Source organism: Apiospora marii, assembly GCF_038362585.1.
Source record: "Apiospora marii strain CBS 49790 chromosome Unknown utg000005l_segment0_segment0, whole genome shotgun sequence".
In the NCBI taxonomy this organism is placed as follows: Eukaryota; Fungi; Ascomycota; class Sordariomycetes; order Amphisphaeriales; family Apiosporaceae; genus Apiospora; species Apiospora marii.
Window position 1 is genome coordinate 814,018 of NW_027117377.1, and position 22,315 is coordinate 836,332.

The 22,315-nt window shown below is 54.7% G+C and overlaps 7 protein-coding genes across 7 annotated transcripts; 4 read left to right on the forward strand and 3 right to left on the reverse strand.

The window, feature by feature from the left end:
* Nucleotides 1–652: 652 nt before the first annotated feature.
* Nucleotides 653–1,690, reverse strand: PG985_008168 (uncharacterized protein; the record flags this gene model as incomplete). Its single annotated transcript, XM_066827936.1, has 1 exon — nt 653–1,690. The coding sequence occupies one exon, from the start codon at nt 1,688–1,690 to the stop codon at nt 653–655; it is 1,038 nt and encodes a 345-aa protein (XP_066682848.1).
* A 779-nt stretch (nt 1,691–2,469) lies between these two features.
* On the forward strand, nt 2,470–4,090 carry PG985_008169 (uncharacterized protein; the record flags this gene model as incomplete). Its single annotated transcript, XM_066827937.1, has 2 exons — nt 2,470–3,907; nt 3,969–4,090. 2 exons carry the CDS (start codon nt 2,470–2,472, stop codon nt 4,088–4,090), a joined length of 1,560 nt encoding a protein of 519 aa, XP_066682849.1.
* A 4,359-nt stretch (nt 4,091–8,449) lies between these two features.
* Nucleotides 8,450–10,345, forward strand: PG985_008170 (Amino-acid permease inda1; the record flags this gene model as incomplete). The annotated part of the gene is made up of 3 exons (XM_066827938.1): nt 8,450–8,787; nt 8,881–9,465; nt 9,532–10,345. 3 exons carry the CDS (start codon nt 8,450–8,452, stop codon nt 10,343–10,345), a joined length of 1,737 nt encoding a protein of 578 aa, XP_066682850.1.
* Nucleotides 10,346–11,128: 783 nt separating this feature from the next.
* Nucleotides 11,129–12,139, reverse strand: PG985_008171 (uncharacterized protein; the record flags this gene model as incomplete). Its single annotated transcript, XM_066827939.1, has 1 exon — nt 11,129–12,139. One exon carries the CDS (start codon nt 12,137–12,139, stop codon nt 11,129–11,131), a length of 1,011 nt encoding a protein of 336 aa, XP_066682851.1.
* A 796-nt stretch (nt 12,140–12,935) lies between these two features.
* PG985_008172 (uncharacterized protein) lies at nt 12,936–14,526 on the reverse strand (the record flags this gene model as incomplete). The annotated part of the gene is made up of 4 exons (XM_066827940.1): nt 12,936–13,252; nt 13,329–13,444; nt 13,516–14,327; nt 14,407–14,526. The coding sequence occupies 4 exons, from the start codon at nt 14,524–14,526 to the stop codon at nt 12,936–12,938; spliced, it is 1,365 nt and encodes a 454-aa protein (XP_066682852.1).
* Nucleotides 14,527–17,809: 3,283 nt separating this feature from the next.
* Nucleotides 17,810–19,678, forward strand: PG985_008173 (FAD-linked oxidoreductase ZEB1; the record flags this gene model as incomplete). Its single annotated transcript, XM_066827941.1, has 4 exons — nt 17,810–18,090; nt 18,154–18,354; nt 18,437–19,111; nt 19,132–19,678. 4 exons carry the CDS (start codon nt 17,810–17,812, stop codon nt 19,676–19,678), a joined length of 1,704 nt encoding a protein of 567 aa, XP_066682853.1.
* An 876-nt stretch (nt 19,679–20,554) lies between these two features.
* On the forward strand, nt 20,555–22,226 carry PG985_008174 (MFS general substrate transporter; the record flags this gene model as incomplete). The annotated part of the gene is made up of 3 exons (XM_066827942.1): nt 20,555–20,766; nt 20,872–21,303; nt 21,365–22,226. The coding sequence occupies 3 exons, from the start codon at nt 20,555–20,557 to the stop codon at nt 22,224–22,226; spliced, it is 1,506 nt and encodes a 501-aa protein (XP_066682854.1).
* Nucleotides 22,227–22,315: the final 89 nt, after the last annotated feature.

The following is a 22,315-nucleotide window of genomic DNA, read 5'->3' on the forward strand; positions in this document are numbered from 1 at the left end:
ACTTTCCGTGACGTTCACGGCAGTTGGGTTGACAGCCGATCAGGCCGTGCGTATCCTTGGATTGCGAATTGGCTGGTTTCCCCCGTATGCAAATTTGACGGGTAGTGCCACGACGGGCCAAATCACGTTTTTGGATATGGATCATCCCAGACGAGGCGACCATGTGCACTTACTTTGGAATTTCGTACCGACTAGCATTGTATAATACCCCACCGTGTCCTCGTGGCCTTGAATAGGACTCTAGCGGAGGCGGCTGCAATCTTCGACAGCACCGATACCGTCGTCCACAACGGCGCCGAGATGTCTCACGAGTTGCAGTGACAACACAGCAGCAGCACCACCAGAATACAATAGCACACCTACCCGACGGCTCGCATGGATATATGACCTCCAAGTGGGTAAAGGAGCGCTGGTTTTGCACGGCGACCGCGGAGGCAACGATGATGACGACCAGAATGTGCCCTAGGCTCACGTTCCGCTGCAGGAGTGGGCGGCTCTCACGATCACGGGGGGTATGCACACGTCTGTGACTGCACTTCTCGAAGCCATGGATGTTCCTGGCGCCCGATACCCGGGGTTTGTTGCAGCATAGCCTCTTCTCCCTAGAACAAAATTGATATTACCAAAACTAAGCCGATGCTTATAGATGGATCTAAGACGGTATATAAGCCTTGTACACCTGAAGCGCGCTCTCGACGCATTGCACGAGACCCAGAAGGGTGGTCAGGACGAGCACCAAGATAGCCACCCAGAAGGTGTACCACTGCACCCCGTTGCGTCGGTCGTGCCACCACTGCGAGATGGTCCCGGGCGTCGCGTCATCGTAAGCCTGCTTCAGGATGACTAGTCGGTCGCGCCAATACGTAAATCGCTCGATCTGGCGCTCCTCCATCTGCACGTTCCCGCAGTGCGTCAGTCTGCTGTCGAGGAGACTGCCGGCGTCTTTCAACCGCTTTTGGCGGAACCATCGTCCTCCAGGGGTGCCGTTTCGACCAAATTGCGCCTCTGGGAAAAGAAGTGCAATGGTACGCAAGGTCTCATTGACGAATCCATCCGGGAATATGGGACTGCTCATGTCTTGTTGGTATTCCAGGAAGGAGACGTAGTGGAAGATCAGGAGCTTTGAGCCATCCTCGACCAAGAGGAGATGATCCGCCAGGTTGTCAGTAAAGCAAATGTCAATCCCCCCTATTCTCTCAATGTTCCATCCATGAAATGACTTGGGCAACCGTACCAAGTCGCAATTGAGTTCCGGAGGCTCACTAAAGTGGCTGGTCAGGTACTCTTTGAGACAGCCTTGGTCCCAGTCCAGATATCGGCGCGGCATGATTTGACGTCTCGCAGTCCCGAACTTGATCATGGACACGAGCCGCAGTGCTAGATTGATGGAGTCTTCTGCAGTTGGGTGCGTTGGACTGGCAAGACTCCCTTTTCCTTGAAGATAGTCGACGAGCTCAACGTGCCCTTTGCCAGCATGGATTTGCTGTACCAAGGCTAGAATTCCATCGGGGGTTGTCGATACGGGATGCTGATTGATGTCGTGTCCACCCATCATGAGATGCCATTGCTTCGTGTAGTAATCGGCATACGCGCTGTGATCGATTACGGAGCTCGGATCACCATTGAAGAGCTCCTGTTTGTTCAATGGTTGCCATACCTGAGTGGTTAGCTTCAACGCGTCCTCATTCATCTTGCTGGGGGTTACGTGGCTTTGGATTGATGCTTATTCCAGATAGCTGGTGTTTGGACGGACATCAGTAGTGGGATAACTACGTATAAATACTAGAATAACCGGGAATAGTCGGATGGCTGGTCAGAGTTCAGTGTTGACAGCAGGATATGCTACCACTGTGATCAGCCAACCGTCAGATGGTTAAAATTAGGTATCCAGATTAGTGAACCTGCTCATGTGGTTACTTATGCCTGATAGTAACCGCGATATCTCAGGAGGGTTTCGTTTGCGATTCATTTTGAACATACGTTTCCTCAGCACAATTATTTCATATGGTGGTACTCCTTCGTTTTCGGCGGTCAGAAAAAAGGGGAGGTGCCAATTTGTCGTAGCCCCTGTCTTTCGTGGCACAGCGTCTTTGGATCATGACAAACGGTGCTAGTCGGACAATCAGTTCCTCTGCGTTTGAAGCCCGGCTTCAGAAGATCCAGAATTTTCGCGATTACTACCCAAATTGCCAGGCACCCCCAGGCACCAAAGCCTCTTCAATGCCCGTCCACCTCGCGTCGGCAGTTCACGCAAGCCCCTTCGCTATTATCTTTCTCCATCCTAATCAAAAGCCCCTGAAGCTTGCTCTTCTATTCAATCACCTAAGCTACATGGCTCGATCTGAAAAGGCTACATAAGCTTCTCATCCTTGTTTGTGTCAATTGACCATTCTGAGAATGCCATTCCCCCATGTGCCCACCCTTAGCAAGAAATGGGCAGACCCGGAACTATCTTGCGGGAGTCAGATCATGACAGCCGAGCTTGGACATACGAAGAGCGCCTGGTGGGCTCAAGGAGCAGCCCTCGAGAAGTTTGAGAACGACATCGAGCCTCAGATTGAGATGACATTGAGGAACACCGACTTGGGATACGCCGACATGTACTACCGGCTGTACATGATTGGCAAGCGCACCGAAGCGTCCAGACCAACAATCATGATTTGCTGCACCGACTCGCACGCCAGAAGACATGTCGAGTCCTCAATCCGCCAGAGCGGCGTTCTCGACGAATATCCGGAATTTGATCTCGGCACGTGTGCTTTACCACTAGAGCAGCCGACACCTGCCAAGCCTCTGGCTGGAGGAGACAGCTCCCCAATTGGCGTTTCTGCTGACTCTGGCTTGCCAGAAGAGACGTCTCGAAGACGGCCGGCAGCTGATGGACCAAATGCCTCCTTGGGCATCAAGATCGCCATCTCCAATGAGACGGGACTAACTCAGTTCACCACCGGTGGAATCGTCATACAAGTTGGGCGTGATTTCTATCAGATGACGGTGGAACACAGCCGTGAGCGCATCAGATCGCGGCGACACCAGTCCAACACGCCAGGCCCTGACGAAATCAATCAATGCTCTACCCGTAGCAATGGGAGTGAAAAGGGTCAAGAAGAATGGAGATCGACTAATTACGCAGAAGACGACGAAGACGTGGAAGACGAGGTTGACGATTCAGAATCAGAAGAGGCAATGCATGGGAGTCCCACTTCTACCGAGTTGCCTCCATCTTGGGCTGATAATCCTCATTTTGGAGGCGATAACCGCCATGACTCCATTCAGCTACCCCATTCTGTTGACTCCAAGTGTGAAGATCAGACTGAGCCTAGAGAGCCCGAGGATAATGAACGGGTGCAGGTTGTGTCCGAAGATCTGAAGCCTGTCCTCCGCGGTGATGGGTCTGATGCAAAGCTTGACTATGTTCTATTGCCCTTGAATGGCCGCCCGAACGATGCGAATCGGGTCAACTTGCACTACTCGCAAACACCCGGTAGAACACTCGACGATACACTGGACATCAGATCTACATCTACGATCCCCTCGCGGGAATGTGCTGTCATGGCAGTCACTGGATCTAGTGGAGTGGTTTCCGGAACCCTATTCCCTGGAGCAACCTACCTGCGCGCCGCAAACAGCACTGCGACACAGAAGATGTATGACGTTCACTTGGACGGCAAGGTGGTCGAGGGAGACTGTGGATCTGTTGTGTTGGATTCGGTGTCGGGTGGACTCTATGGCCATATCATCAAGGGTTGCCCCCATACTGGCATGGCGTACATCAGCTCCGCCGAGGCTATTTTCCATGACATCAAGAAACAATTCGGTGACGACGAGGTCACTATTGCTTCGACTCCAGCTGTGACTCCTGCTGAGGATGAAGGGGTGGATGTCGAGGCTAGCGTCAGTTACAGTGGTAAGTTAACCAGCAATACCCCATTCGATATCTGTTTGTACTCACGTACCTCTTCTTATAGATGCTCTGAACAGCCAGCCGCTTCCTAGTGGCCTTCATCTACATGCGTTGTTCGACAACTTCGACGCTGGTCGACACAGCCTACCCCCCGCCAAACATGACCCACACCTCGATGATGAATAGGTGAGGCGCTCCCTGCTTCGAATCAGTCTATACTGAAATTCTGACTTGAATATAAGCAGAAACCGGATAGAGGATAGGTGCCTGCCACTCAAAGCGGATCTGGTCCGGAGGCAAGACTTCTGTTTTCAGCACCCCCTTTACTACTTCGGGATAGATAGCCAGGTGTTCCTTCCTGTCTGACAAGGTTTCCTACTCTCAACATGAGCAGATGCATTTTAGTAACGCAAGGACTTGAGCTCGATGTCAAGCCCCCACGAGACGTACTGGGACCCCTCGCTATGGGGCCATTGTATTGGTGGCCTCGGTGAGGCTGCAAGAGAATGAATGGACAATACAAAACTAGCCCAGATGTCTACATCCAGGCATACATCAAGTAATGCATACACGGGCCCGTCTAGGAAGCTCATTCCATAGTCAGAATGTACTCTATAGAGAGAGGTAAAAAGCCGATGAGGTAGAGAAGTGAGAGTGACTAGCAGTTTCGCATACCTTGGGCTGCCTTGCTCGATTATGTCATCAATGTGCCCAATCTACATAATAAAAGTTGCTACCACAGGCTCACTAGATCGGCAGCGCTCGCCTGGGTACCACTCGAAGAGAAGTTTGATTTCAAAGAGCCCAGGTCATACCAAACGGCATGCTCGGGACCAGGACGTGGGATGCGTGCGACACGCTCGTTTGGGAACCCAAGCGCCGCGTCACCCAGAAGATGGGACAAACACCTGCACACCGAAGATGCGGGTGATCGATTGGTCGATACCTGCGCCGTATCGCCAGCCAATAATAAGGGGGCACCGAGGGACTGCCAGACTGGATAAGTAGGTACGTAGGCGTATTGGTCCGGGGAATGGCATCCATAAGCAAAAAGAAGTCACTAGAGGCATGGTGTCACCATCCCCTTCTTAGGATGCTATGTACGTACGCTGGTACGACATGAGGGAGCTGAGAGAGCTACGTACTTGTGCCGAGGCAGAACAAAGCGCCACGATGTCATTGAATCAATCCTTGCAGCCTCAGCTGAGGGTAGCCTATCGGCTCGATAGCAATGAGGGAATAAGGCCGAAGCTAAATGGTCATCTGCCACCGATGGCAAGCGTTGAGGAATCACTGTTGGTAGCATGCAGTTGCGGCCGAAGAGGGGACCTGAAAAGTAAGAATTCCCGCTAGGCTAGGGCATACGTTAAGATCAGCGGGGGGGGCCATACCGTAGAATGGGGAGCTGTTGTTAGTTTTGTTTCGTTTCCTGTGGTGTAGTTTGGGGAATAGACGGGGGATGGGGGGAGCCTGTCGGGCCCATGCTTCTGGGTAAATGGGGAGGGAAATTACCTGATGGGGTGTCCGGATAGGGGGGTGCGGCGGCGGAAGACAATTGACAATAACGTTGTGTCGTACAGTATGTAGCAGTGGTAATACGCACACGCAACACGCCTCGCTCGCTCATTTGGGGGCGAACCAATTGAGCAGACCAAAGTCGAATGTTGCATTGTTCCATGGCTTCTAGCGGCTTTCCGTTGCAGAAGGGAAAAGAAACCCGTCAGCATCACTTCACTGTACATACGAAGATGGACGGTTAACGGGTGTTATGCGGTGCTGCGGCGATGTTCTGGGCATTCTCTTTCTTACTGCGTATACGTCTGCGTACACGCGGGACTGGGTGATTTGCTGGGTAGAGAACCCAACTTCTGACTGCCGGTCTTGCCATTATCCACTCACGGCATGTCGGGCCCTAACCGCAGCCAGGCCCCCGAACGCAGCCAAGGCGCCAACAGCAAGCCAGCGTGGTACCAGCTTCACACTCGACCTGCCAGCTCAGTCATGTAGGTATTGTAGGGGTCAGACTTGCTTTTGTCGTGTTGCGCCATCCGCCGAGTCGGCCGATACACATGCGATTGACCAAGGCGGATGGCGGATCTATGAGCGCCAAACCCCGGTGAACAGAACATGCCGGGGACTTACGGTTTCCGGTATAGTGTATTCAGATTAAAACCTTGAAGCGATATCTGCCTTCCTTGAAAGATAAGCAAGCAGCTGAGCGATCAGATGGGATCCAGGGTTGTGTCCAAGGTGTTGGAGTTGGAGGTGTCCCGCAATTGGTCCCGTCCCGAGACTTCTGTGGCCGCAATCGTCACCCCTCTCCGTCGTATGGGCCTTGCTTACTATGATTGAGAGATAGAGGCGTGACTCCGTAGATAGGGCGTTTCGGTGCAGTTTGATCCCGACCTGGACAGCAGTTGTTGTCGGTGTCGCATTCTGCGTCTTCCAAAATTGTGAATGCCAAGTCGAGATGTTCAAACAAGAGAAGCCAAGCAACAGCCAAGCAACAGCCAAGCAAGAAGCAGGTGGGAAGGCTGGCTTCGTGGCTTGCATCGACGGCTTTGGCAACTCTGAAAAGGCGAGGGGAGGGTTGCTATCGTCGCGTGCTCGAATCCGTCGTCTAATCTACATGGGGAAGCTGCAAGTAGTCGACCGCGGACATCCCGGAAGAGTGTAGGAGACCATCGAATCATGTCCCGAGGACGACCCCTTGCCCTCACCATCCATCATGAACTGCATGCGCGAAAGGACGAGTGGGTCTCCGCTCCTCGCGTAGGTAGGAAGGGAGGTACAGGTACCGAGATGCTGTTGAGACAATTGTATGTCAAAGAGCACGTCAGACAATAACTCGAGATATTGTACCGTTCAGGCTGTCAGGGTGCAAGACTGTAGAAATGCACCGCCTCTTCACAATGATGTACCAATATGCCCTGTAGAATGCCCAGCCTGTCAGCAGAGACTCGGAATATGCGCCAAGCCCCATGCCCAGCAAATCCCCAGGAAGCTTGTTGGAGAGAAGCAACGAACGTGCTCCATAGTGGGCACTAAGAATTACCCGGCAGCTACCCATTTTACAGGCTAGCAAGCACTAAATAAACATTGCCCCAGGATGCTATCCCGCCCAATCAGCCCTGTCTCATCCACTGATAGCTGCTTGGCATTCCGTCGATGGAAGCTTGCCTGCATCAGAAGCTCTCTTGCGAACTATGTAATTCAGCCATCATCTGTCAATGGGGTTCATAGCCTTCAGCTAGTTGACCGAGCATTTGGGGATCTTCAAAGTCTGTCAGCTAAGTGTCGGCCGTACTGCGTTGAAATGCGGCCGACACCTCGCACGTTCGAGGATGGGATGAACAGGAACGTCGTTGAAGTCTTTTGTTTAACCTATTGCAACCCTGATTAACGGTTACAATATATCGAGATAGTGACCATGCCATGGAAGCCTAGCGGCCATTGGCCAACCACAGCGTCGGGGAGCCCTTATCTTTCTCGTCCCTTCGTCTAAATCAACCCCCTGTACGAGGCATCCATGGCCCGATCCAAGATATCGATGCCTCAGGATTCGGGACCGTGGGCGTAACCACGGCCGTCTCTCATGACGGCTGATCCAATCCTGCCATCCTTACCATGGACATTGACAACGAGAAGCACATGCTTTAGTTGCAGAGTTGCATCATGAATCGCTATGCTTTTCCCTGTATAGGTAATTATTGCCTCGACGCCAGAGAATTGGGCATCGACTGGAAGATTGAGGTAGCTGGAGGAAGGGACGGAGGATTGAAGTAGGTATTGTCGCTTCCGCGTTATCAAATCACACGTGTGTCTCCTTCAGTGTTCCTTCCGCTGCTGCATGTTATGTATCATTTGGAATTCCAACATCAAATTGGACTGCATTGCAGGTTGACATGAGGCAAAGTACCTGTACTTGACGTAGATTGCTGCAGGAGAGGGGGTGTCTGACATGGGGAGCTTTGCCTGCTTACTTTTAGTGCAGCACATAACGTAGCCCGGGTCTCGAACAGGATGAAGCTCGAGTATTGGCCTGCTGCCCCCTCCCCCGCAAACGACCCCAGCCGAGATTGGTCATGTCGTCCCTTTAGCTATGATTCCTCTCACTTGCACTGATTTGGATCACCGCGGAAGTTCCTGTCCTCCAGCAGTGCCAGTGAGGCCTTGCATTTATTAATCGGCTGCTGTTCCCCCCGTCCACCCCTTCTAGCTTGTCTTACTCCCTTCTTTCCCAGTGATTCACGAGGCTCCTCTTCCTGATTCCACCAAGGGCCCTGCTGTTCTCGACACACAGCCCAATAAGTCAATCCGAATAATACACCTTCATGTCAAGTAACGCCTGAGGCCCTGGAAACCTTACTTAAGGCAGGTGTCAATTCCCTCCTATTGAACACCGAGGGAAGAGCCCATACGGAAAGAGAGACATAGCTGTTTCGGCTACTCCCACCGCCAACTTTTCGCAAAGTTTCAACAACCAATTGCTGCTACATTGAGCACCTACAACACCCCGCCTTTCGTTAGATATCGTCAGTCACCATGGCGGTAACGGACGAGTCAAAACTCGACACTCCCCCTGCCGAGAAGGATGTCGGCCTTCCAGGCTATACCGCTGCTCGGACCGACACGCATCACTCCCAACAGGAAGGCGCTGTTCGCTCCGACAATTTTTACACCCGCAACGGTCTTAACTTGGAGTCCTTCAAGAAGCGCGACTATGGCGCCGGCATTGTCGAACTTGACCGCTCCATGCAACCCCGCCACTTGCAGATGATCGCCATCGGCGGTTCCATTGGCGCTGGCTTCTTCGTCGGTTCTGGCGGCGCCCTTCACAAGGGCGGCCCCGGTTCTCTCTTGATCGACTTTCTCATTATCGGGTAAGAAACCCGACCTGCGTTTCCGATCATATTCTCCGTCTTTCCCGGCTTGCAATCCTCTCGTACGCGTGACATGCTAACTTGCTTTTGCAGTATCATGATATTCAATGTCGTCTATGCTCTGGGTGAATTGGCCTGCATGTACCCGGTTTCCGGTGGTTTCTATACGTATGCAACGCGCTTCATCGATCCCTCTTGGGGCTTTGCCATTGGCTGGAACTATGTTATGCAATGGGCCGTGGTACTGCCTCTCGAGCTCACCGTATGCGGCTTCACTGTCAGCTACTGGAACCAAGAGATCAATGTCGGCGCCTGGATCACCATCTTCTTCGTCGCCATCCTCGTGGTCAACATCTTTGGAACCTTGGGCTACGCAGAAGAAGAGTTCTGGGCTTCGTCGCTCAAGTTGATCGCGACCGTCATCTTCATCCTCATCGCCTTCATCATGGTGTTGGGGGGGGGTCCGAGTCGAGGCATATACAGCCAGTATTGGGGTGCTCGCCTCTGGTACGACCCCGGTGCTTTCAACAATGGCTTCCGTGGCTGGGGTACCGTCTTTGTTACCGCCGCCTTCGCTTTCAGCGGAACGGAACTAGTGGGCCTTGCTGCCGCTGAAGCCCATAACCCCGTCGCATCGCTACCCAGTGCTATCAAGCAGGTGTTCTGGCGTGTCACCATGTGAGTAATCCCCCGTATAGGACGTACTAAGTAGCCCCGAGCCCCGAACTAATGCGCCGTCTCTAGCTTCTACGTCCTGGGTCTCTTGTTTGTTGGCCTGCTGGTCGATAGCCAAGACCCGAGGCTTCTTGGCGCTGCCAACTCGTACGCTGATATCACCGCCTCGCCTTTCGTCATTGTCGGTAAAAATGCCGGTCTCGATGGGTTCGACTCTTTCATGAACGTCATTATCCTTGTATCCGTCCTGTCCATTGGTGTGTCGGCGGTATACGGTGGCAGCCGAACCCTGACTGCCATGGCTCAGCAGGGATATGCGCCCAAGATCTTTAGTTACATCGACAAGTCCGGGCGTCCCCTGCCTTCCGTCGCTGTCATCATTATCTTTGGCCTTCTGGCCTACATCAGCGAGGCGGAGAAGGGCCAGGAAGTCTTCGACTGGCTTCAGGCCCTGTCTGGCCTGGCGGCCCTCTTCACTTGGGGATCCATCTGCTATGCACACATTCGCTTCCGCCAAGCCTGGAAGCACCATGGCCACACCTTGGACGAGATTCCATTCAAGGCTATTGGTGGTGTCTATGGGTCGTGGCTCGGGCTCTTTTTGATCGTGCTGGTCCTTGTTGTGCAGTTCTATACTGCCGTTTGCCCCGTCGGAGGAGGCTACAATGACGCTGCTGGCTTCTTCAAGGCGTACTTGGCATTGCCCGTGCTCCTCGTCTTTTGGGCCGGCGGCTTCTTGTGGAAGCGCACAGGCTGGCTGAAGTTGAGTCAGATTGACGTGGACTCGGGTCGTCGTGTGCTCGACTGGGACGAGATCAACGCCTATCGCGCGAAGCAGGCTGCCTGGCCCATGTGGAAGCGCATTCTCAAAATCTTCTTCTAGAGAGGAGGGCTGGACAGTGGACGGTGTTTTCGAACCGTCGCATCTCGATTAACTGCTTTCCGGTTCGTCTTTACAACATGTCCAATCTTGGTTCTTTGAAAGAGGAGGCTGGTTATGTTTTCGGTGTAGTAATGAATGATACCACTTTGCCAAGTTCATCTGTCCGTAATCTCCTAGCAGTAGCCCAGGATCTGATCGGCAGTCGGAGAAGGACCAGACTTTGACCGAAAGGCGGCCTGTGCAAGTGACCTCGAATAGGATGATGACCAGAGATGCTCTATTGCAATGGCATATCTCGTCTAGATAGACATGAAGAGCAACTGTTGGTTAAGTACTCTATGTAGAACCTGGGTCCAGCGCACATATGATACCCCGGAGGGAAGAAGGTTGGCTGGCGCCCGCCAAGCAGGATGACCAATATAACGAGCGCTATCTCGCGCATCTATTGGCCGTTGCACGCCGTCGCACTTTGATTGGGTCGGTTGCAGGCTTGTTGTTTGCCCGAACTCAGCCACCAACTTATGATGCTGGCAATCGAATATCACTGGCATGGAGTTCAGGGGTTCATGATGGATATGATTCATATTATATGTTGAAAACGTGGCCACTGTGCAAATACTATGTAGACATGAGCTCCCTATGAGCTCGCCAGGCCAAAGCGATAGACGGCAATAGGCATCTGGGATAAAAGAGTTCTCACTACCATTAGGTTTATACATGCACTTCAAATACAGAGTTACAATAGTTTCTCTCCTATTCCCTCCTTCGTCATGAGTCTGTCCGCTAACCGACTTGCTCTGCCGAAAACGTAAACGTCGCAAGTATATGCGGCAACGGGCCCCAGGTCGCCCCTGCAGCATCCCCTTCGAAGGTGGTCGAAAACGACCTCTGTTGTTGTTGCTGCTGCTGCTGCTGCTGCTGCTGCTGCTGTAGTTGCTGCATCGCCGCGGCCTGGTCGCTCAACCACTTGGCCCACTCGGCATCCGCCACGGCCCAGTCCCCGGGCGCCGCCGACGGCACCCGCCGCCCCATGTCGCGGCTGCCGGTCCAGAACTGGATCTGGCGCAGGCGCTCGCGCAGCAGCTGCCGCCGCGACTCGGCGTACTCGCGGCAGGCGGCCATGAGCATCTTGCGCTGGGACCGCTGCTGCTGCGCCGCCGCCATGTCCATGGCCATGGCCGCCGTGGTCTCGGCCGACGTCTGGATGAAGGCCTGCGACGAGGGTGGCGACGACGAGGTCTCTTCCATCTCCATCTCCCACATGATGGTGCGGATCAGCTCGAGTTCCTTCTTGGTGGTCTCGAGGTCCTGCTTGAGTTCGGCCTCGGTGTCGGCGAGCCAGTCCTTGGCGTTGGTATTATCATTACTACTATTGCTACTGCTAATATTGCTGTTGTTGCTGCTGCTACTTCTGCCACTGCTGCTGCTGCCGCTATTATGGCTAACGCTTCTGCTGGCGGGTTTCTTGTCGGTCGGGAGGCGGGGGAGTGGTGTGTTGGGTGGACCGCCCAGGGGTTCCCAAAAGGAGAACTTGGCGGCATTGGTGGCGGCGGCGTTGCTACCGCCACTACCGTAGCCGCCGCCCATGTTATGCGGCGAAGGCGCAGATGCGAGAGCAGGGGCTCCAGGAGGAGCACTAGAAGGTTTGGCGAAGGACAGGCGCTGTGGGGTCGGTGTGGTGCTTCGCCTGGAGCCGACGCCGGCGCGTTGGCGGCGTGTCAGGGATGAGGCTTGTTGCTCGACCGGGGGCATCGGCTCTGCTTGTTGTTGCTGCTGATGCTGCTGTCGATCCATCGTGTGATTGTCTGTGTGGGTATCCCGGAATTTGACAACCATGTGCATGCGTAGCGAATAAGACTCAATGTTTGTCCATCAACTTGCCAACCATCAAACGCACCCCTGTTTTTCATGGGCGTCTTTCCGAGTCATGGCATCGCATGCATGGGAGATCCTGTGGGGGCGGACGGGGGGGAAAGCTTGCCATATAGGTTTGGCCCGGGTGTACATGAACAGGAATTTCTGCGCCAAACATCCAAGTTTTCTTCATTCTTTGTTTGGGATCTGAACAAAGCCCCAATGAGATCGGGTAGATCGTTTCCACCCGGCTCGACAAAGGAGCTGAAGGGGAGGGCCTACGGTAGGAGACATGCAAACAAAGACCAACTGACAGGCCCGGATCTTGCACGCAATTTTTGCCGGGAAGGGGTGCGAGCAATATCTCGTATCGATCTGGGAACACCGATGCTTGTATGCAATGCAGCGCGGGTGGAAGATGGCCAATCGCTGGAGCTGGCACCCACCGAGGCAAACATACGCCTTTTATTCGCGGCGATACCGAGTCGTCCGATTGAATTCGTCCCGTGTTTCCGTAACACTAGATGACGACTGTGGGTTATCGACACGAAGCTTCTCGAAGTCAATCTCGGGGCGATGCCCCTCTCACTTCACACGGGTGGATAGGCCGATTGGTGCCTCGTCAAGGTATATACAGACGCAAAGAAACAATACGTCGCATAGGCTTTTATATATACATTGATCTGTGTCAAAAGTCATCATCATGACAGAGATTTGCAGCATAGTAATGTGCAGTTTAAAAGGACCCGTTGCTCAACCGGGACGACGTCGCGCTGACGACCCCTTTCGGGCCCAACTCGTCCATCCTGACCAAGCTGGCCTCGTCGTGGTCCTTCTGGTACTCCACCGTGTAGGACTTGGAGTACAAGATGCCGCCGCCGTCTCGGCTCTGCGACACGTTCGAGTTCTTAGTCGCACTCCTGGCGTTGTTGCGGCTCGGGTCGGCACCGCTCGCGTAGTACTGAGATCTCGCGTTGGTCGATCCGCCAACGACCTTGGGGAATAGCTTGACAAGGAGGAGGCGGAGGGAGGGCATGCAAGCACAGATGATACCTTTTTGGTCGTCAAGTCAGCCAAAGTCCTGCGCCTTGAAGGGGAGGGCGGGTATTTCCAGAGGGGCTATCCATACCTGTGTTGATTTCAATCGTAGACCAATTGGCCACATCGAAATTATCCCATGTAGGGTTGTGGGATTCGGCAAAGAGGACGAGCGACTGGAGACGAAGGATGCTGACGATGGTAACGCTGTGTGAAGGTGGCATGTTAGTAATCATTTTACCAGCTAGAGTTGGAGAGGGGAGATGGTAGTGGCTTACAAGGTGCCGACAATGAACATGGCTGCGACGCCAATCTTCTTCTTCCAGTGCAAATTGAGTGCCCTAAGCTGCCACAGCGGGATAGCCAGCATCCAGATGTCGAGGGCGATGGAGATGGCGGCATTGGACCATCCCATGGCATTGATGTCGAAGCACGTGCCCTCCTGAAGCCCATCCCATTTCTTCCAGTAGAACTCAATAGGCTGACACTGGAAGACGGCAACAAGGGAAAAGGACAGCCCGAAAAGACAGTTGAACACCACAGTGCCCCAGAGAAGCCAGCGAATGGTACGCCCGGGGAAGATGCGCATGTAGAAGAAGAGAAGCGACAGCTTCACCAGCGAGACCTGGGTAAAGTACAGAATCTCCAAGATGTAGAAGAACTTGCCGAAGTCGGTAATCTGATCGTCGCGGAGCGTCCATATGTCCTTTCCCAGCCCGTTCGGCGAAACGCCGTGCACGTTGATCACGGTGCTCGGAATTCCCACGAGTACGGTGACCAGGACGGCCCAGTCGTCGAGGCCGAGGTCCGTCTTCATCACCAACAGCTTGAACACCAGCCGCATCACCACAAAGAAGCCGGAAAGCACACCGAAGATGATGGAGATGTTGTCGTACAGCTTGCCCTTGTCGCGGACCGGCGCATGGCAGTTTGTTTCCGTCAGGTTCTTGGTGAACAGCGCCTCCCTGATGGTACAGCTGGCGCTAACACAGGCCGTGACGCTGCTCTGCAAAGGCTCATTGGTGCAAAGGCAGGTTTGGTTTCCAGGCGCGCATGGCGATTGTTTGACGGCGGCGACAAGGCATGCCCGCTAGAGAGTGTAAGTGACGAAGTTTAGAGCATCATGGTATGGCCCGACTCCCAGATACGCCGAGGGGGTGAATACTTACAGCACAGAGCGGCAGCCCAGCCAGGAGCTCAGCAGTGCCTGATGAGCCGGGAGTTTGTTGTGCTTGAGCGGCGGCACACCAGAGGCCCACGAAAAGGGCAAATCCGAGATATAGCCTCATGTTGCAGGTATCATCCGCAAGTAGGTGCGAGGATAGACTTGAGCTAGAGGAGGTCCAGAAAGAAAACAACTGTAGATCCTTCTTTTCAAAAGCTAGTCCCACAGGGCAGGGAAGGGGTCGAGTTATAGCACTTCAGTATCTACGCCGGCGCAGATGGGTTGAACTTTGATCCTAGGCAATCATCTAGACTGTTTTGAACAATGTTGCTTTCGGGGCAACGCAGGCTGCAGGGGAAAACGAGGAGATATCTGATCTCTGCGTAGTATTACTGCGCCGGTATTATCAGACGAATACTACCAGTTCTCCGGCCTAGGAAGTTTGGTGGCGCCGCCTGGCACTGGGTTCAGGCAGGTTATAGGCTGATCAGGGTTGGGTTCCATGTTAATAGTCCCGGAGAGGACGGTGGATATCCGCCTTGAGGAGGCCTATCCATGCACGACATCGGTGTGGCTAGATCGCTCTAGGTAGGTAGATATAGGTAGGGCAACGTACAAAGTCTAGATCCCTGGCACGCCCAATGCAGGGAGAAAGGGGATGGATCACAGCAATTGGAGCCCCTGATTGGTTGGATCGTGGTGTGCATCGCATGGATCACGGGCATTTCACACGTGGTGGATACTCTCGCGAGCCCTGTGCGATGCAGTTTCCGTCCCCCCCTGGAAGCCAGCGAGGCCTCATTCATGGCGTGCATGAACGTTGAGTATCGAGTCTCAACAGGGCCAGTAAAGGTTGCAACGGTCGGCCACACTCCGGCCTTCCAGCTGCTTGGGTAGGGTCGGCTTTGTATCTCATTCGTCAATTCAAAATACCAGAGGAAATTTGCAATCGAAGATAGAAAACCCCCGATGAGATAATTCGCCGCGATCGCGAGCATGGATTGTGTCCCCAAAAGTATTGAGTCATGAATTGTCGAGTGACTGGTGACTATTGTTTCTGGTTGATTCCGGGCTGACCCAGGCCGAGGCAGAAATAACCTCCGCTCCAAAGTTGACAGCCACCGATGCCACGCCAGGACCCGTTGACATGTCTTGGCGTGCTACCCTGTATGATATTGATCGCGCCCGGTCCGAAGGCATTCCATCCGACTGGGAAAGGGCCTGCTCACTCTGGAGCCTTGTTGGTAGGAGAGAGGGGCGAGCCCTATGTGTTGAGGACGGGATTAATCAGATCTCCATTGTGACATTGTTAAATCTGTCGAGACGTGAGACGAGAGCCCCCCAATTGGTGACACAATTGGGCCATCTGCTTGCTGCTATGCTTAGGGAAAGTTGCGGCAGAATGCGCGACGTGGCCATGAAGACGAATGGACATATAGCCTGACCAGATATAGTCGTGGTTTTGTTGGTTCACTTTGCGTCTGATGTAGGTGGCATCTCAAACAAGCAGATTGCAACATTCTTTTCGGGGGGTTGCCGACCTAAATGTCAGCGTCCGGGGAAGCAGACAGATTGAGATGCACGCACCGGCCACGCGAGTCCCCACGTAACGATCTGATACCTACAGGCGAACGAAGAGAAGAGAAAGGGAGAGAAAGGCTAGACCATTCTCACATCGTTGGATCTTGACATCTGATCCAAATTCCATTGCAGTTTGGTTGATGTTCCAAGGTTCTTTTTTTCCCCCCCCGTGATTACTTAACCCATGGGCATCTTCTTCTCGGACTGGGCACAATGGCTTAGATGTTCCAGGAGCCCCCTCGTCGTACTTCTGGTCGTACCTGCCCGCCCATGCAATACTTCTGGAACGACCTCTTTCTCTTTCTGGTCAGGGGGTCAATGCGTTACAGGTGACTGCGACCAATGGCAAAGCAGCAGACTGCCAAGCACAAACCCGGCCGCTTTCTAGCTGAGCCCCAAACTCTGCTACACCTGCATGCCCTGATTCCCGTCCGAGCACTCGCTGGTACCACAGGAGACGAAAATTCTTGCTGGAGGAAGAGACTGTGACTTGACGTCCATTCCGACGAGGCTTTCAGAGATCGGGCCTTGATTCCTGTGTGGGAAGGTCTGTAGGTGCAACTTCCCAAAACAGCCATGTCAAAACCACTTTCTCTCACCTGCATGCGGCCATCCCTAGTGATGTCGTACTACAGCAATTGGTGGTAACCCTCACTTGGGATGAACTTGCTAGTAGAAACGAGACATTTATCCGGAGGGCGACGATGCAACATGGCGAAGTCTAGAATGAGCCGGCCAGCTGTCTGTCAGTCGGAGACTCTTCCCAATCCGCTGCCCCGTGCGGCTCTGGCTGCACCGTCGGACGGAAGACGGCCCTTTCATCGACATTGCCGGAGGAGGGTTGGTCTGCCGCTTACTACGAGTATTGGCCGCCGCGAGAGAATGTGAGAAAGAGTTGATAATAAGGTTGCATTCAATCGATGCAAGGGCAGCCGTTGCGTTTTTCCTCTCCGACGAGCTCTCCGACGAGCGATTGTGCAGAAAGCACGCCTCCTCAGCTGGTCAATTGAGCTCATCTGGCCCTATCGATAGTATGGAGTACCACTGCTCACTTACCTTGTCTACGGCCCCTGCTCCGTCAATTGCCAACAAATGATTTTGCGGCCTAGGTCCCTAGGACAGGCCGGATGAGCTGACCCGATTCCTAACCTTGCTTGGGTGCTGTGCCTCTTTGCTGTAGTAAGTAGTGGGTAGATTACGGCTTGGATATTGGATCTCCCCCCACTCCCACTACCTCCTACTTGCCCTCCGTCGTTTGACTACTGCTATCGCGGCATGAGAACATGAGAACATGAGAACAGCAATGCCGCTTGCCGCCTATTTCGTCCGGACGACTGAATTCGTGCCGATACCATTTCGCCACCATTCTGAGTTATCACTGTTTTTCGTACCTGAAGTTTCTTATGCTCGGGATCGTGTCTTCCTGGGGAAGCATGTCCGTTCCGACTACTGCTTGTCGCCGTCCCGAATACATGGTCGGGTGGGGCTTCCTGATGGCGGTGCAGCCAACGGAAAGGGAGAGATCGCCATTTCGGCCCTGTTCATTCCACGATGCCCAATCTCCAGACTTTATGCGGTATCCAGCTAACGTTAGTTCGGGATGGGAGGATACGGGATCCTCATGTGAAAGACTCGGGGAAACAGTTTAATAAATGGACGGCAAGGTCCGGCCTGCGACATGATCCTTCCCTTTCGTTCTTCACCACCCAGTACAGTCTTATTATAGACATCTTACCCGAGTCATTCTTTTCATACACTCCGCTGGCGTGTCCCATGTGGTCGGTCTTTTTGGTTCAAGGTTCATTGTCTATCCAAACATTTTCAATATGAGGCCAACTACCCTGTTGTTGGCGACTTGGCAGTCGGCCGCTCTAGTTGCCGCCGCTGCCACTCCCTATATCCCGCGCAGCCCCGATGCCGCGCCTGGCTGCTACTGCATGCCGGGCGATGCATGCTGGCCCTCGGCTGACACGTGGTCAACCCTGAACTCGACTGTCAGCGGTAGACTGGTTGCGACGGTCCCGATCGGCTCGCCTTGTCACGACCCTACCTACGATGCCGAGGCCTGCGCCGCTCTGCAGAATGGTTGGTCCCTGCCACAAACCCAGTAAGTCGAGGGCGATCCGAGCAGCACACGTACGCCAAGACGTGGAACTAATGCCAACGACAGTATACCCTCGTCTTCCTCGGTGATGCAACCCTTCTTCGCCAACCAAAGCTGCGATCCGTTTACCCCTAGATCTCAGCCCTGCCTACTGGGCAACTATGCTGCATACGCCGTCAACGTCACCGGCAAGGAGGACGTTCAGGCGGCTCTGAAGTTCGCCAAAGCCAACAATATCCGCATTGTCATTCGCAACACTGGGCATGAGTAAGTACATCTATAATTGGTCCCGGGACGAGTCAAAAGAATGCCTTGTCTTTTCCCTGATCTGAGCTGACCCGATCGATAGTTTCCTGGGACGTTCCACCGGCGCCGGGTCTCTGGCCATCTGGACGCAGTACCTCAAGAACATCGAGTTCTCCGACTGGTCCGACGAGTTCTACCAGGGCCCCGCCGTCAAGTTCGGCGCCGGAGTCATCGGCTATGAGGCCACCGAGGCCGTCAACGCCAAGGACCTCGTGGTCGTGGGCGGCGAGTGCCCGACCGTCGGCATCGCCGGCGGCTACACCCAGGGCGGCGGTCACTCGGCCCTAACCACCGCCTTTGGCCTCGCCGCGGATCAGACGCTCGAGTTCGAGGTCGTAACCGCCTCGGGCGATGTTGTCACGGCTTCGCGACAGGAGAACGAGGACCTCTACTTTGCCCTCAGTGGCGGCGGCCCCGGCACCTTTGGCGTCGTCACCTCCATGACGGTGCGCGCCCATCCCAACTTGGATGTGGGCGGCGCCACGCTGCAGATGGCCGCCGCCTCGACGACGCAGGACAAGTTCTACGAGGCCGTCTCGCGCTTCCACGCGCTGCTGCCCAACATGACGGACCAGGGCGCCATGGTGGTCTACTACGTGGCCAGCAGCGTGTTGATGATAAACCCCATAACGGTCTACAACTCGACGGGCGACTTCGTCCGGGACACGGTGCTGGCGCCCTTCGTCGCTGCGCTGAACGAGCTCGACATCCCCACAAGGTCAGCTACTCCACCCACAGCTACCGCGACCACTACGACACCTACATGGGCCCGCTGCCCTACGGCCACATCGCCGTCGAGGAGTACAACTTCGGCAGCCGCATGATCCCGCGCTCCGTGCTCGAGAACAACAACGAGGACCTGCAGGCGGTGCTCAAGAACCTGACGCTCCACGGCGTGCTGGCGGTGGGCGACGCCCTCAACGCGACGGCGCCGCACCCGACGGCCAACGCGGTGAACCCCGTGTGGCGCACAACGGGCGTGCACATGCAGCTGACGACGGCGTGGAACGCGACGGCGCCGTGGGCCGACATGGTGGAGGCGCAGCGCCGGATCACGGACGAGTACGTGCCGCAAATGGAGGCCGTCACGCCCGGATCCGGCGCCTACACCAACGAGGCCGACTTCCACCAGCCCGACTGGCAGCAGGCCTTCTTCGGGGTCAACTACGACCGCCTGCTCCAGATCAAGCGCAAGTGGGACCCCGAGGGCCGCTTCTACGCCATCCGGACGGTCGGCAGCGAGGCTTGGAACGTGGCGGCGGATGGGCGCATGTGCAAGGCATAAGTAGGAGACATGCGAGTGTTGGCTAGACCAGGGACGAAGATAGATGATGAGCTAGTCGATAGATACCCAGTGATTCAACGATATATCATGTTGCTATCAAGTTCAAACACCCCTATGAGTGACTTGGTCGGGTTGTGATTTCTCCATTTTATTTACTGCCCCTTCTAGTTGATACTTGCGGCAACGTCCCGAAATGTCGGAAATAAAGCGAGCCTGTCCCAACTTGCTTGCACCGGCCAAAGACAGAAGTGATATGCGGACATTTATCAATCAACGAGCTGACGAGAGATAATGCTTGTTATTGATCTGGGGAGTGCGATATGGATGCTACCTGGATGCGGTAATCCGATGCCCACAACGGCAACTCAGACCGGCAACCCAAAAGGACTCGTTAGGGGCAGATCGCGCCCGCGACGTATCAACGACACGACGTCAACATACTGGAGCCTCCAGAGCTAGGCTTGCCGCCGTCTCCATTATCCCCAGTTTACAGCGTCTTACCCCAAGTTTGGTGTCTCCATAACCCCCGCATCTCCGCCATTTCGCTGCCAGCTACCCCGAAGCTATTGTATGCACCCCAGTTGCCAGTCGTCGCTAACAGGATCTGGTGGTGGTGGTTATGATCCGTGACGAAGCCATCCCGCCCGCCCAATTGAACTGCCGAAGATGGAGCTCGCTTATGACGGTTGATCTAGATACCCTATCTATTAATAATTCATTGAAGACCAATCCAACATTCTCCTGCATTTTTCCTTCATCACTCGTCGTTTTTTGCTGCTGGAAAGCATTGTACTATAGTAAAGCATCATCGGGACCGTTCCATGATCGCAGAGAGGCTGGATACTTCACCCCCGAACAATAAACCAGGTGCTCAACATGGACCCGATTGAGCAAGAAAAGGCCGATGCCGCAACGGTCGAGCATCGCAAGTCGCAGGGCGAGTCCGGCGATGAGGCTCTGTTCCGTCAATTCGCGTCGGCGGGAGAGGAATGGCACCACCTGATGACGAAGAAGATGCTGCGGAAAGTCGACCTTCACCTGCTGCCCGTGTTGGTCCTCATGTATCTGCTCAACTTCCTCGATCGGAAGTAAGTCTGCCCTTACTTTCTTTTCTCCATTATACACTTCGCATTAAGCCCCAGCTTTCTCATAATGAGTATCATATCAATCAAGCTAACGCGCGCCCAAAAAAGCAACCTCTCCCAAGCCCGCCTGGGCACGCTCGAGGCCGACCTGGGCATGACGGGGACCGACTTCAACCTGGCGACGTCGATCCTGTTCGTGGGGTACCTGGTGATGCAGCTGCCGTCGAACCTGGCGCTGACGCGGGTGCGGCCCTCGCTGTACCTCGGGATCGCCATGGCCATCTGGGGCGTCATCTCGGCCTGCCAGGCCGCCACCCACAACTTCGGCGGTCTCGTCGCCGCCCGCTTCATGCTGGGCTTCGCCGAGGCCCCGTTCTTCCCCGGCGCCGTCTTCCTCATGAGCTCGTGGTACACCCGCTCCGAGATGGCGCACCGCATCGCTTGGTTCTACTCGGGCTCGTCGCTGGCTAACTCTTTTGGCGGGTTAATCGGGGCGGGCGTACTGGGAAACTTGAACGGGGCGCACGGGATTGCTGGTTGGTAAGTGAAACTCCATAACCTTGATTGGGTTGTTGTTCTCCTTGGCTGATTGGGTGAATAGGCGATGGCTCTTCATTATCGAAGGCTCCATCACCGTCGCCGCCGCTATCTCCTCCATCTTCATCCTGCCCAACTATCCGTCCACGACGAAGTGGCTGTCCCGCGAGGAGCAGGCCTACGCCCAGTGGCGGTTGATCGACGACACGGGCGAGGCCGATAACGCCGGCGCCAGTACACTCAAGGAGGGCGTCATATTGGCGATGCGGGACCCCCGCTTGTACCTCTTCACCCTGCTGCAGCACGCCTCGCTGCTGTCGCAGAGCTTCCAGTACATGTTCCCGGCCATCGTGAAAACGCTCGGGTTCGGCAACGTCGAGACGCTGCTGATCACGGCGCCCATCTGGATCGGCACCTTCCTGGTGTCGCTCGTCGTGACCTACACGTCGGGCCGGTTCCGCGAGCGCAGCTGGCACATCATCGCCCTGATGCTGGTGTCCGTCATCGGCAACGTCATCGTCGTCTCCACCCTCAACACGGCCGTCCGCTTCTTCGCCATGTTCCTCATGCCCATGGGCGCCGTCGCCGCCTACCAGATCATCCTGGCCTGGGTGTCCAACAGCTTCCCCCGCCCGCTCGTCAAGCGCAGCGTCTGCATTTCGTTTGCCAACATGGTCGGCAACAGCGCCAACATCTACGGGCCCTACATGTACCCGGCCTCCCAGGGCCCGCGCTACCTGCCCGGCGGCGCCGGCACCGCCGCCGTCGCGCTCGTGACGGCGCTGCTGGCGCTAGCGGTTCGTGTGGTACTGGCAAGGGAGAATCGGAAGCTCGAGGCTCGGGAGAGTACTGATTCGGAGGGCAATGTGACCATGGCTGGTGGTGATGTTGACGAGAGGGCGGTTGGGTTTAGATATGTTTTGTAGATGTGGGTTGTCATTTTATAAGACAAATAGGGGTCGAATACCAAATAGATATATGAGACATGATATGACTTCTTTGGTGCCATCATATC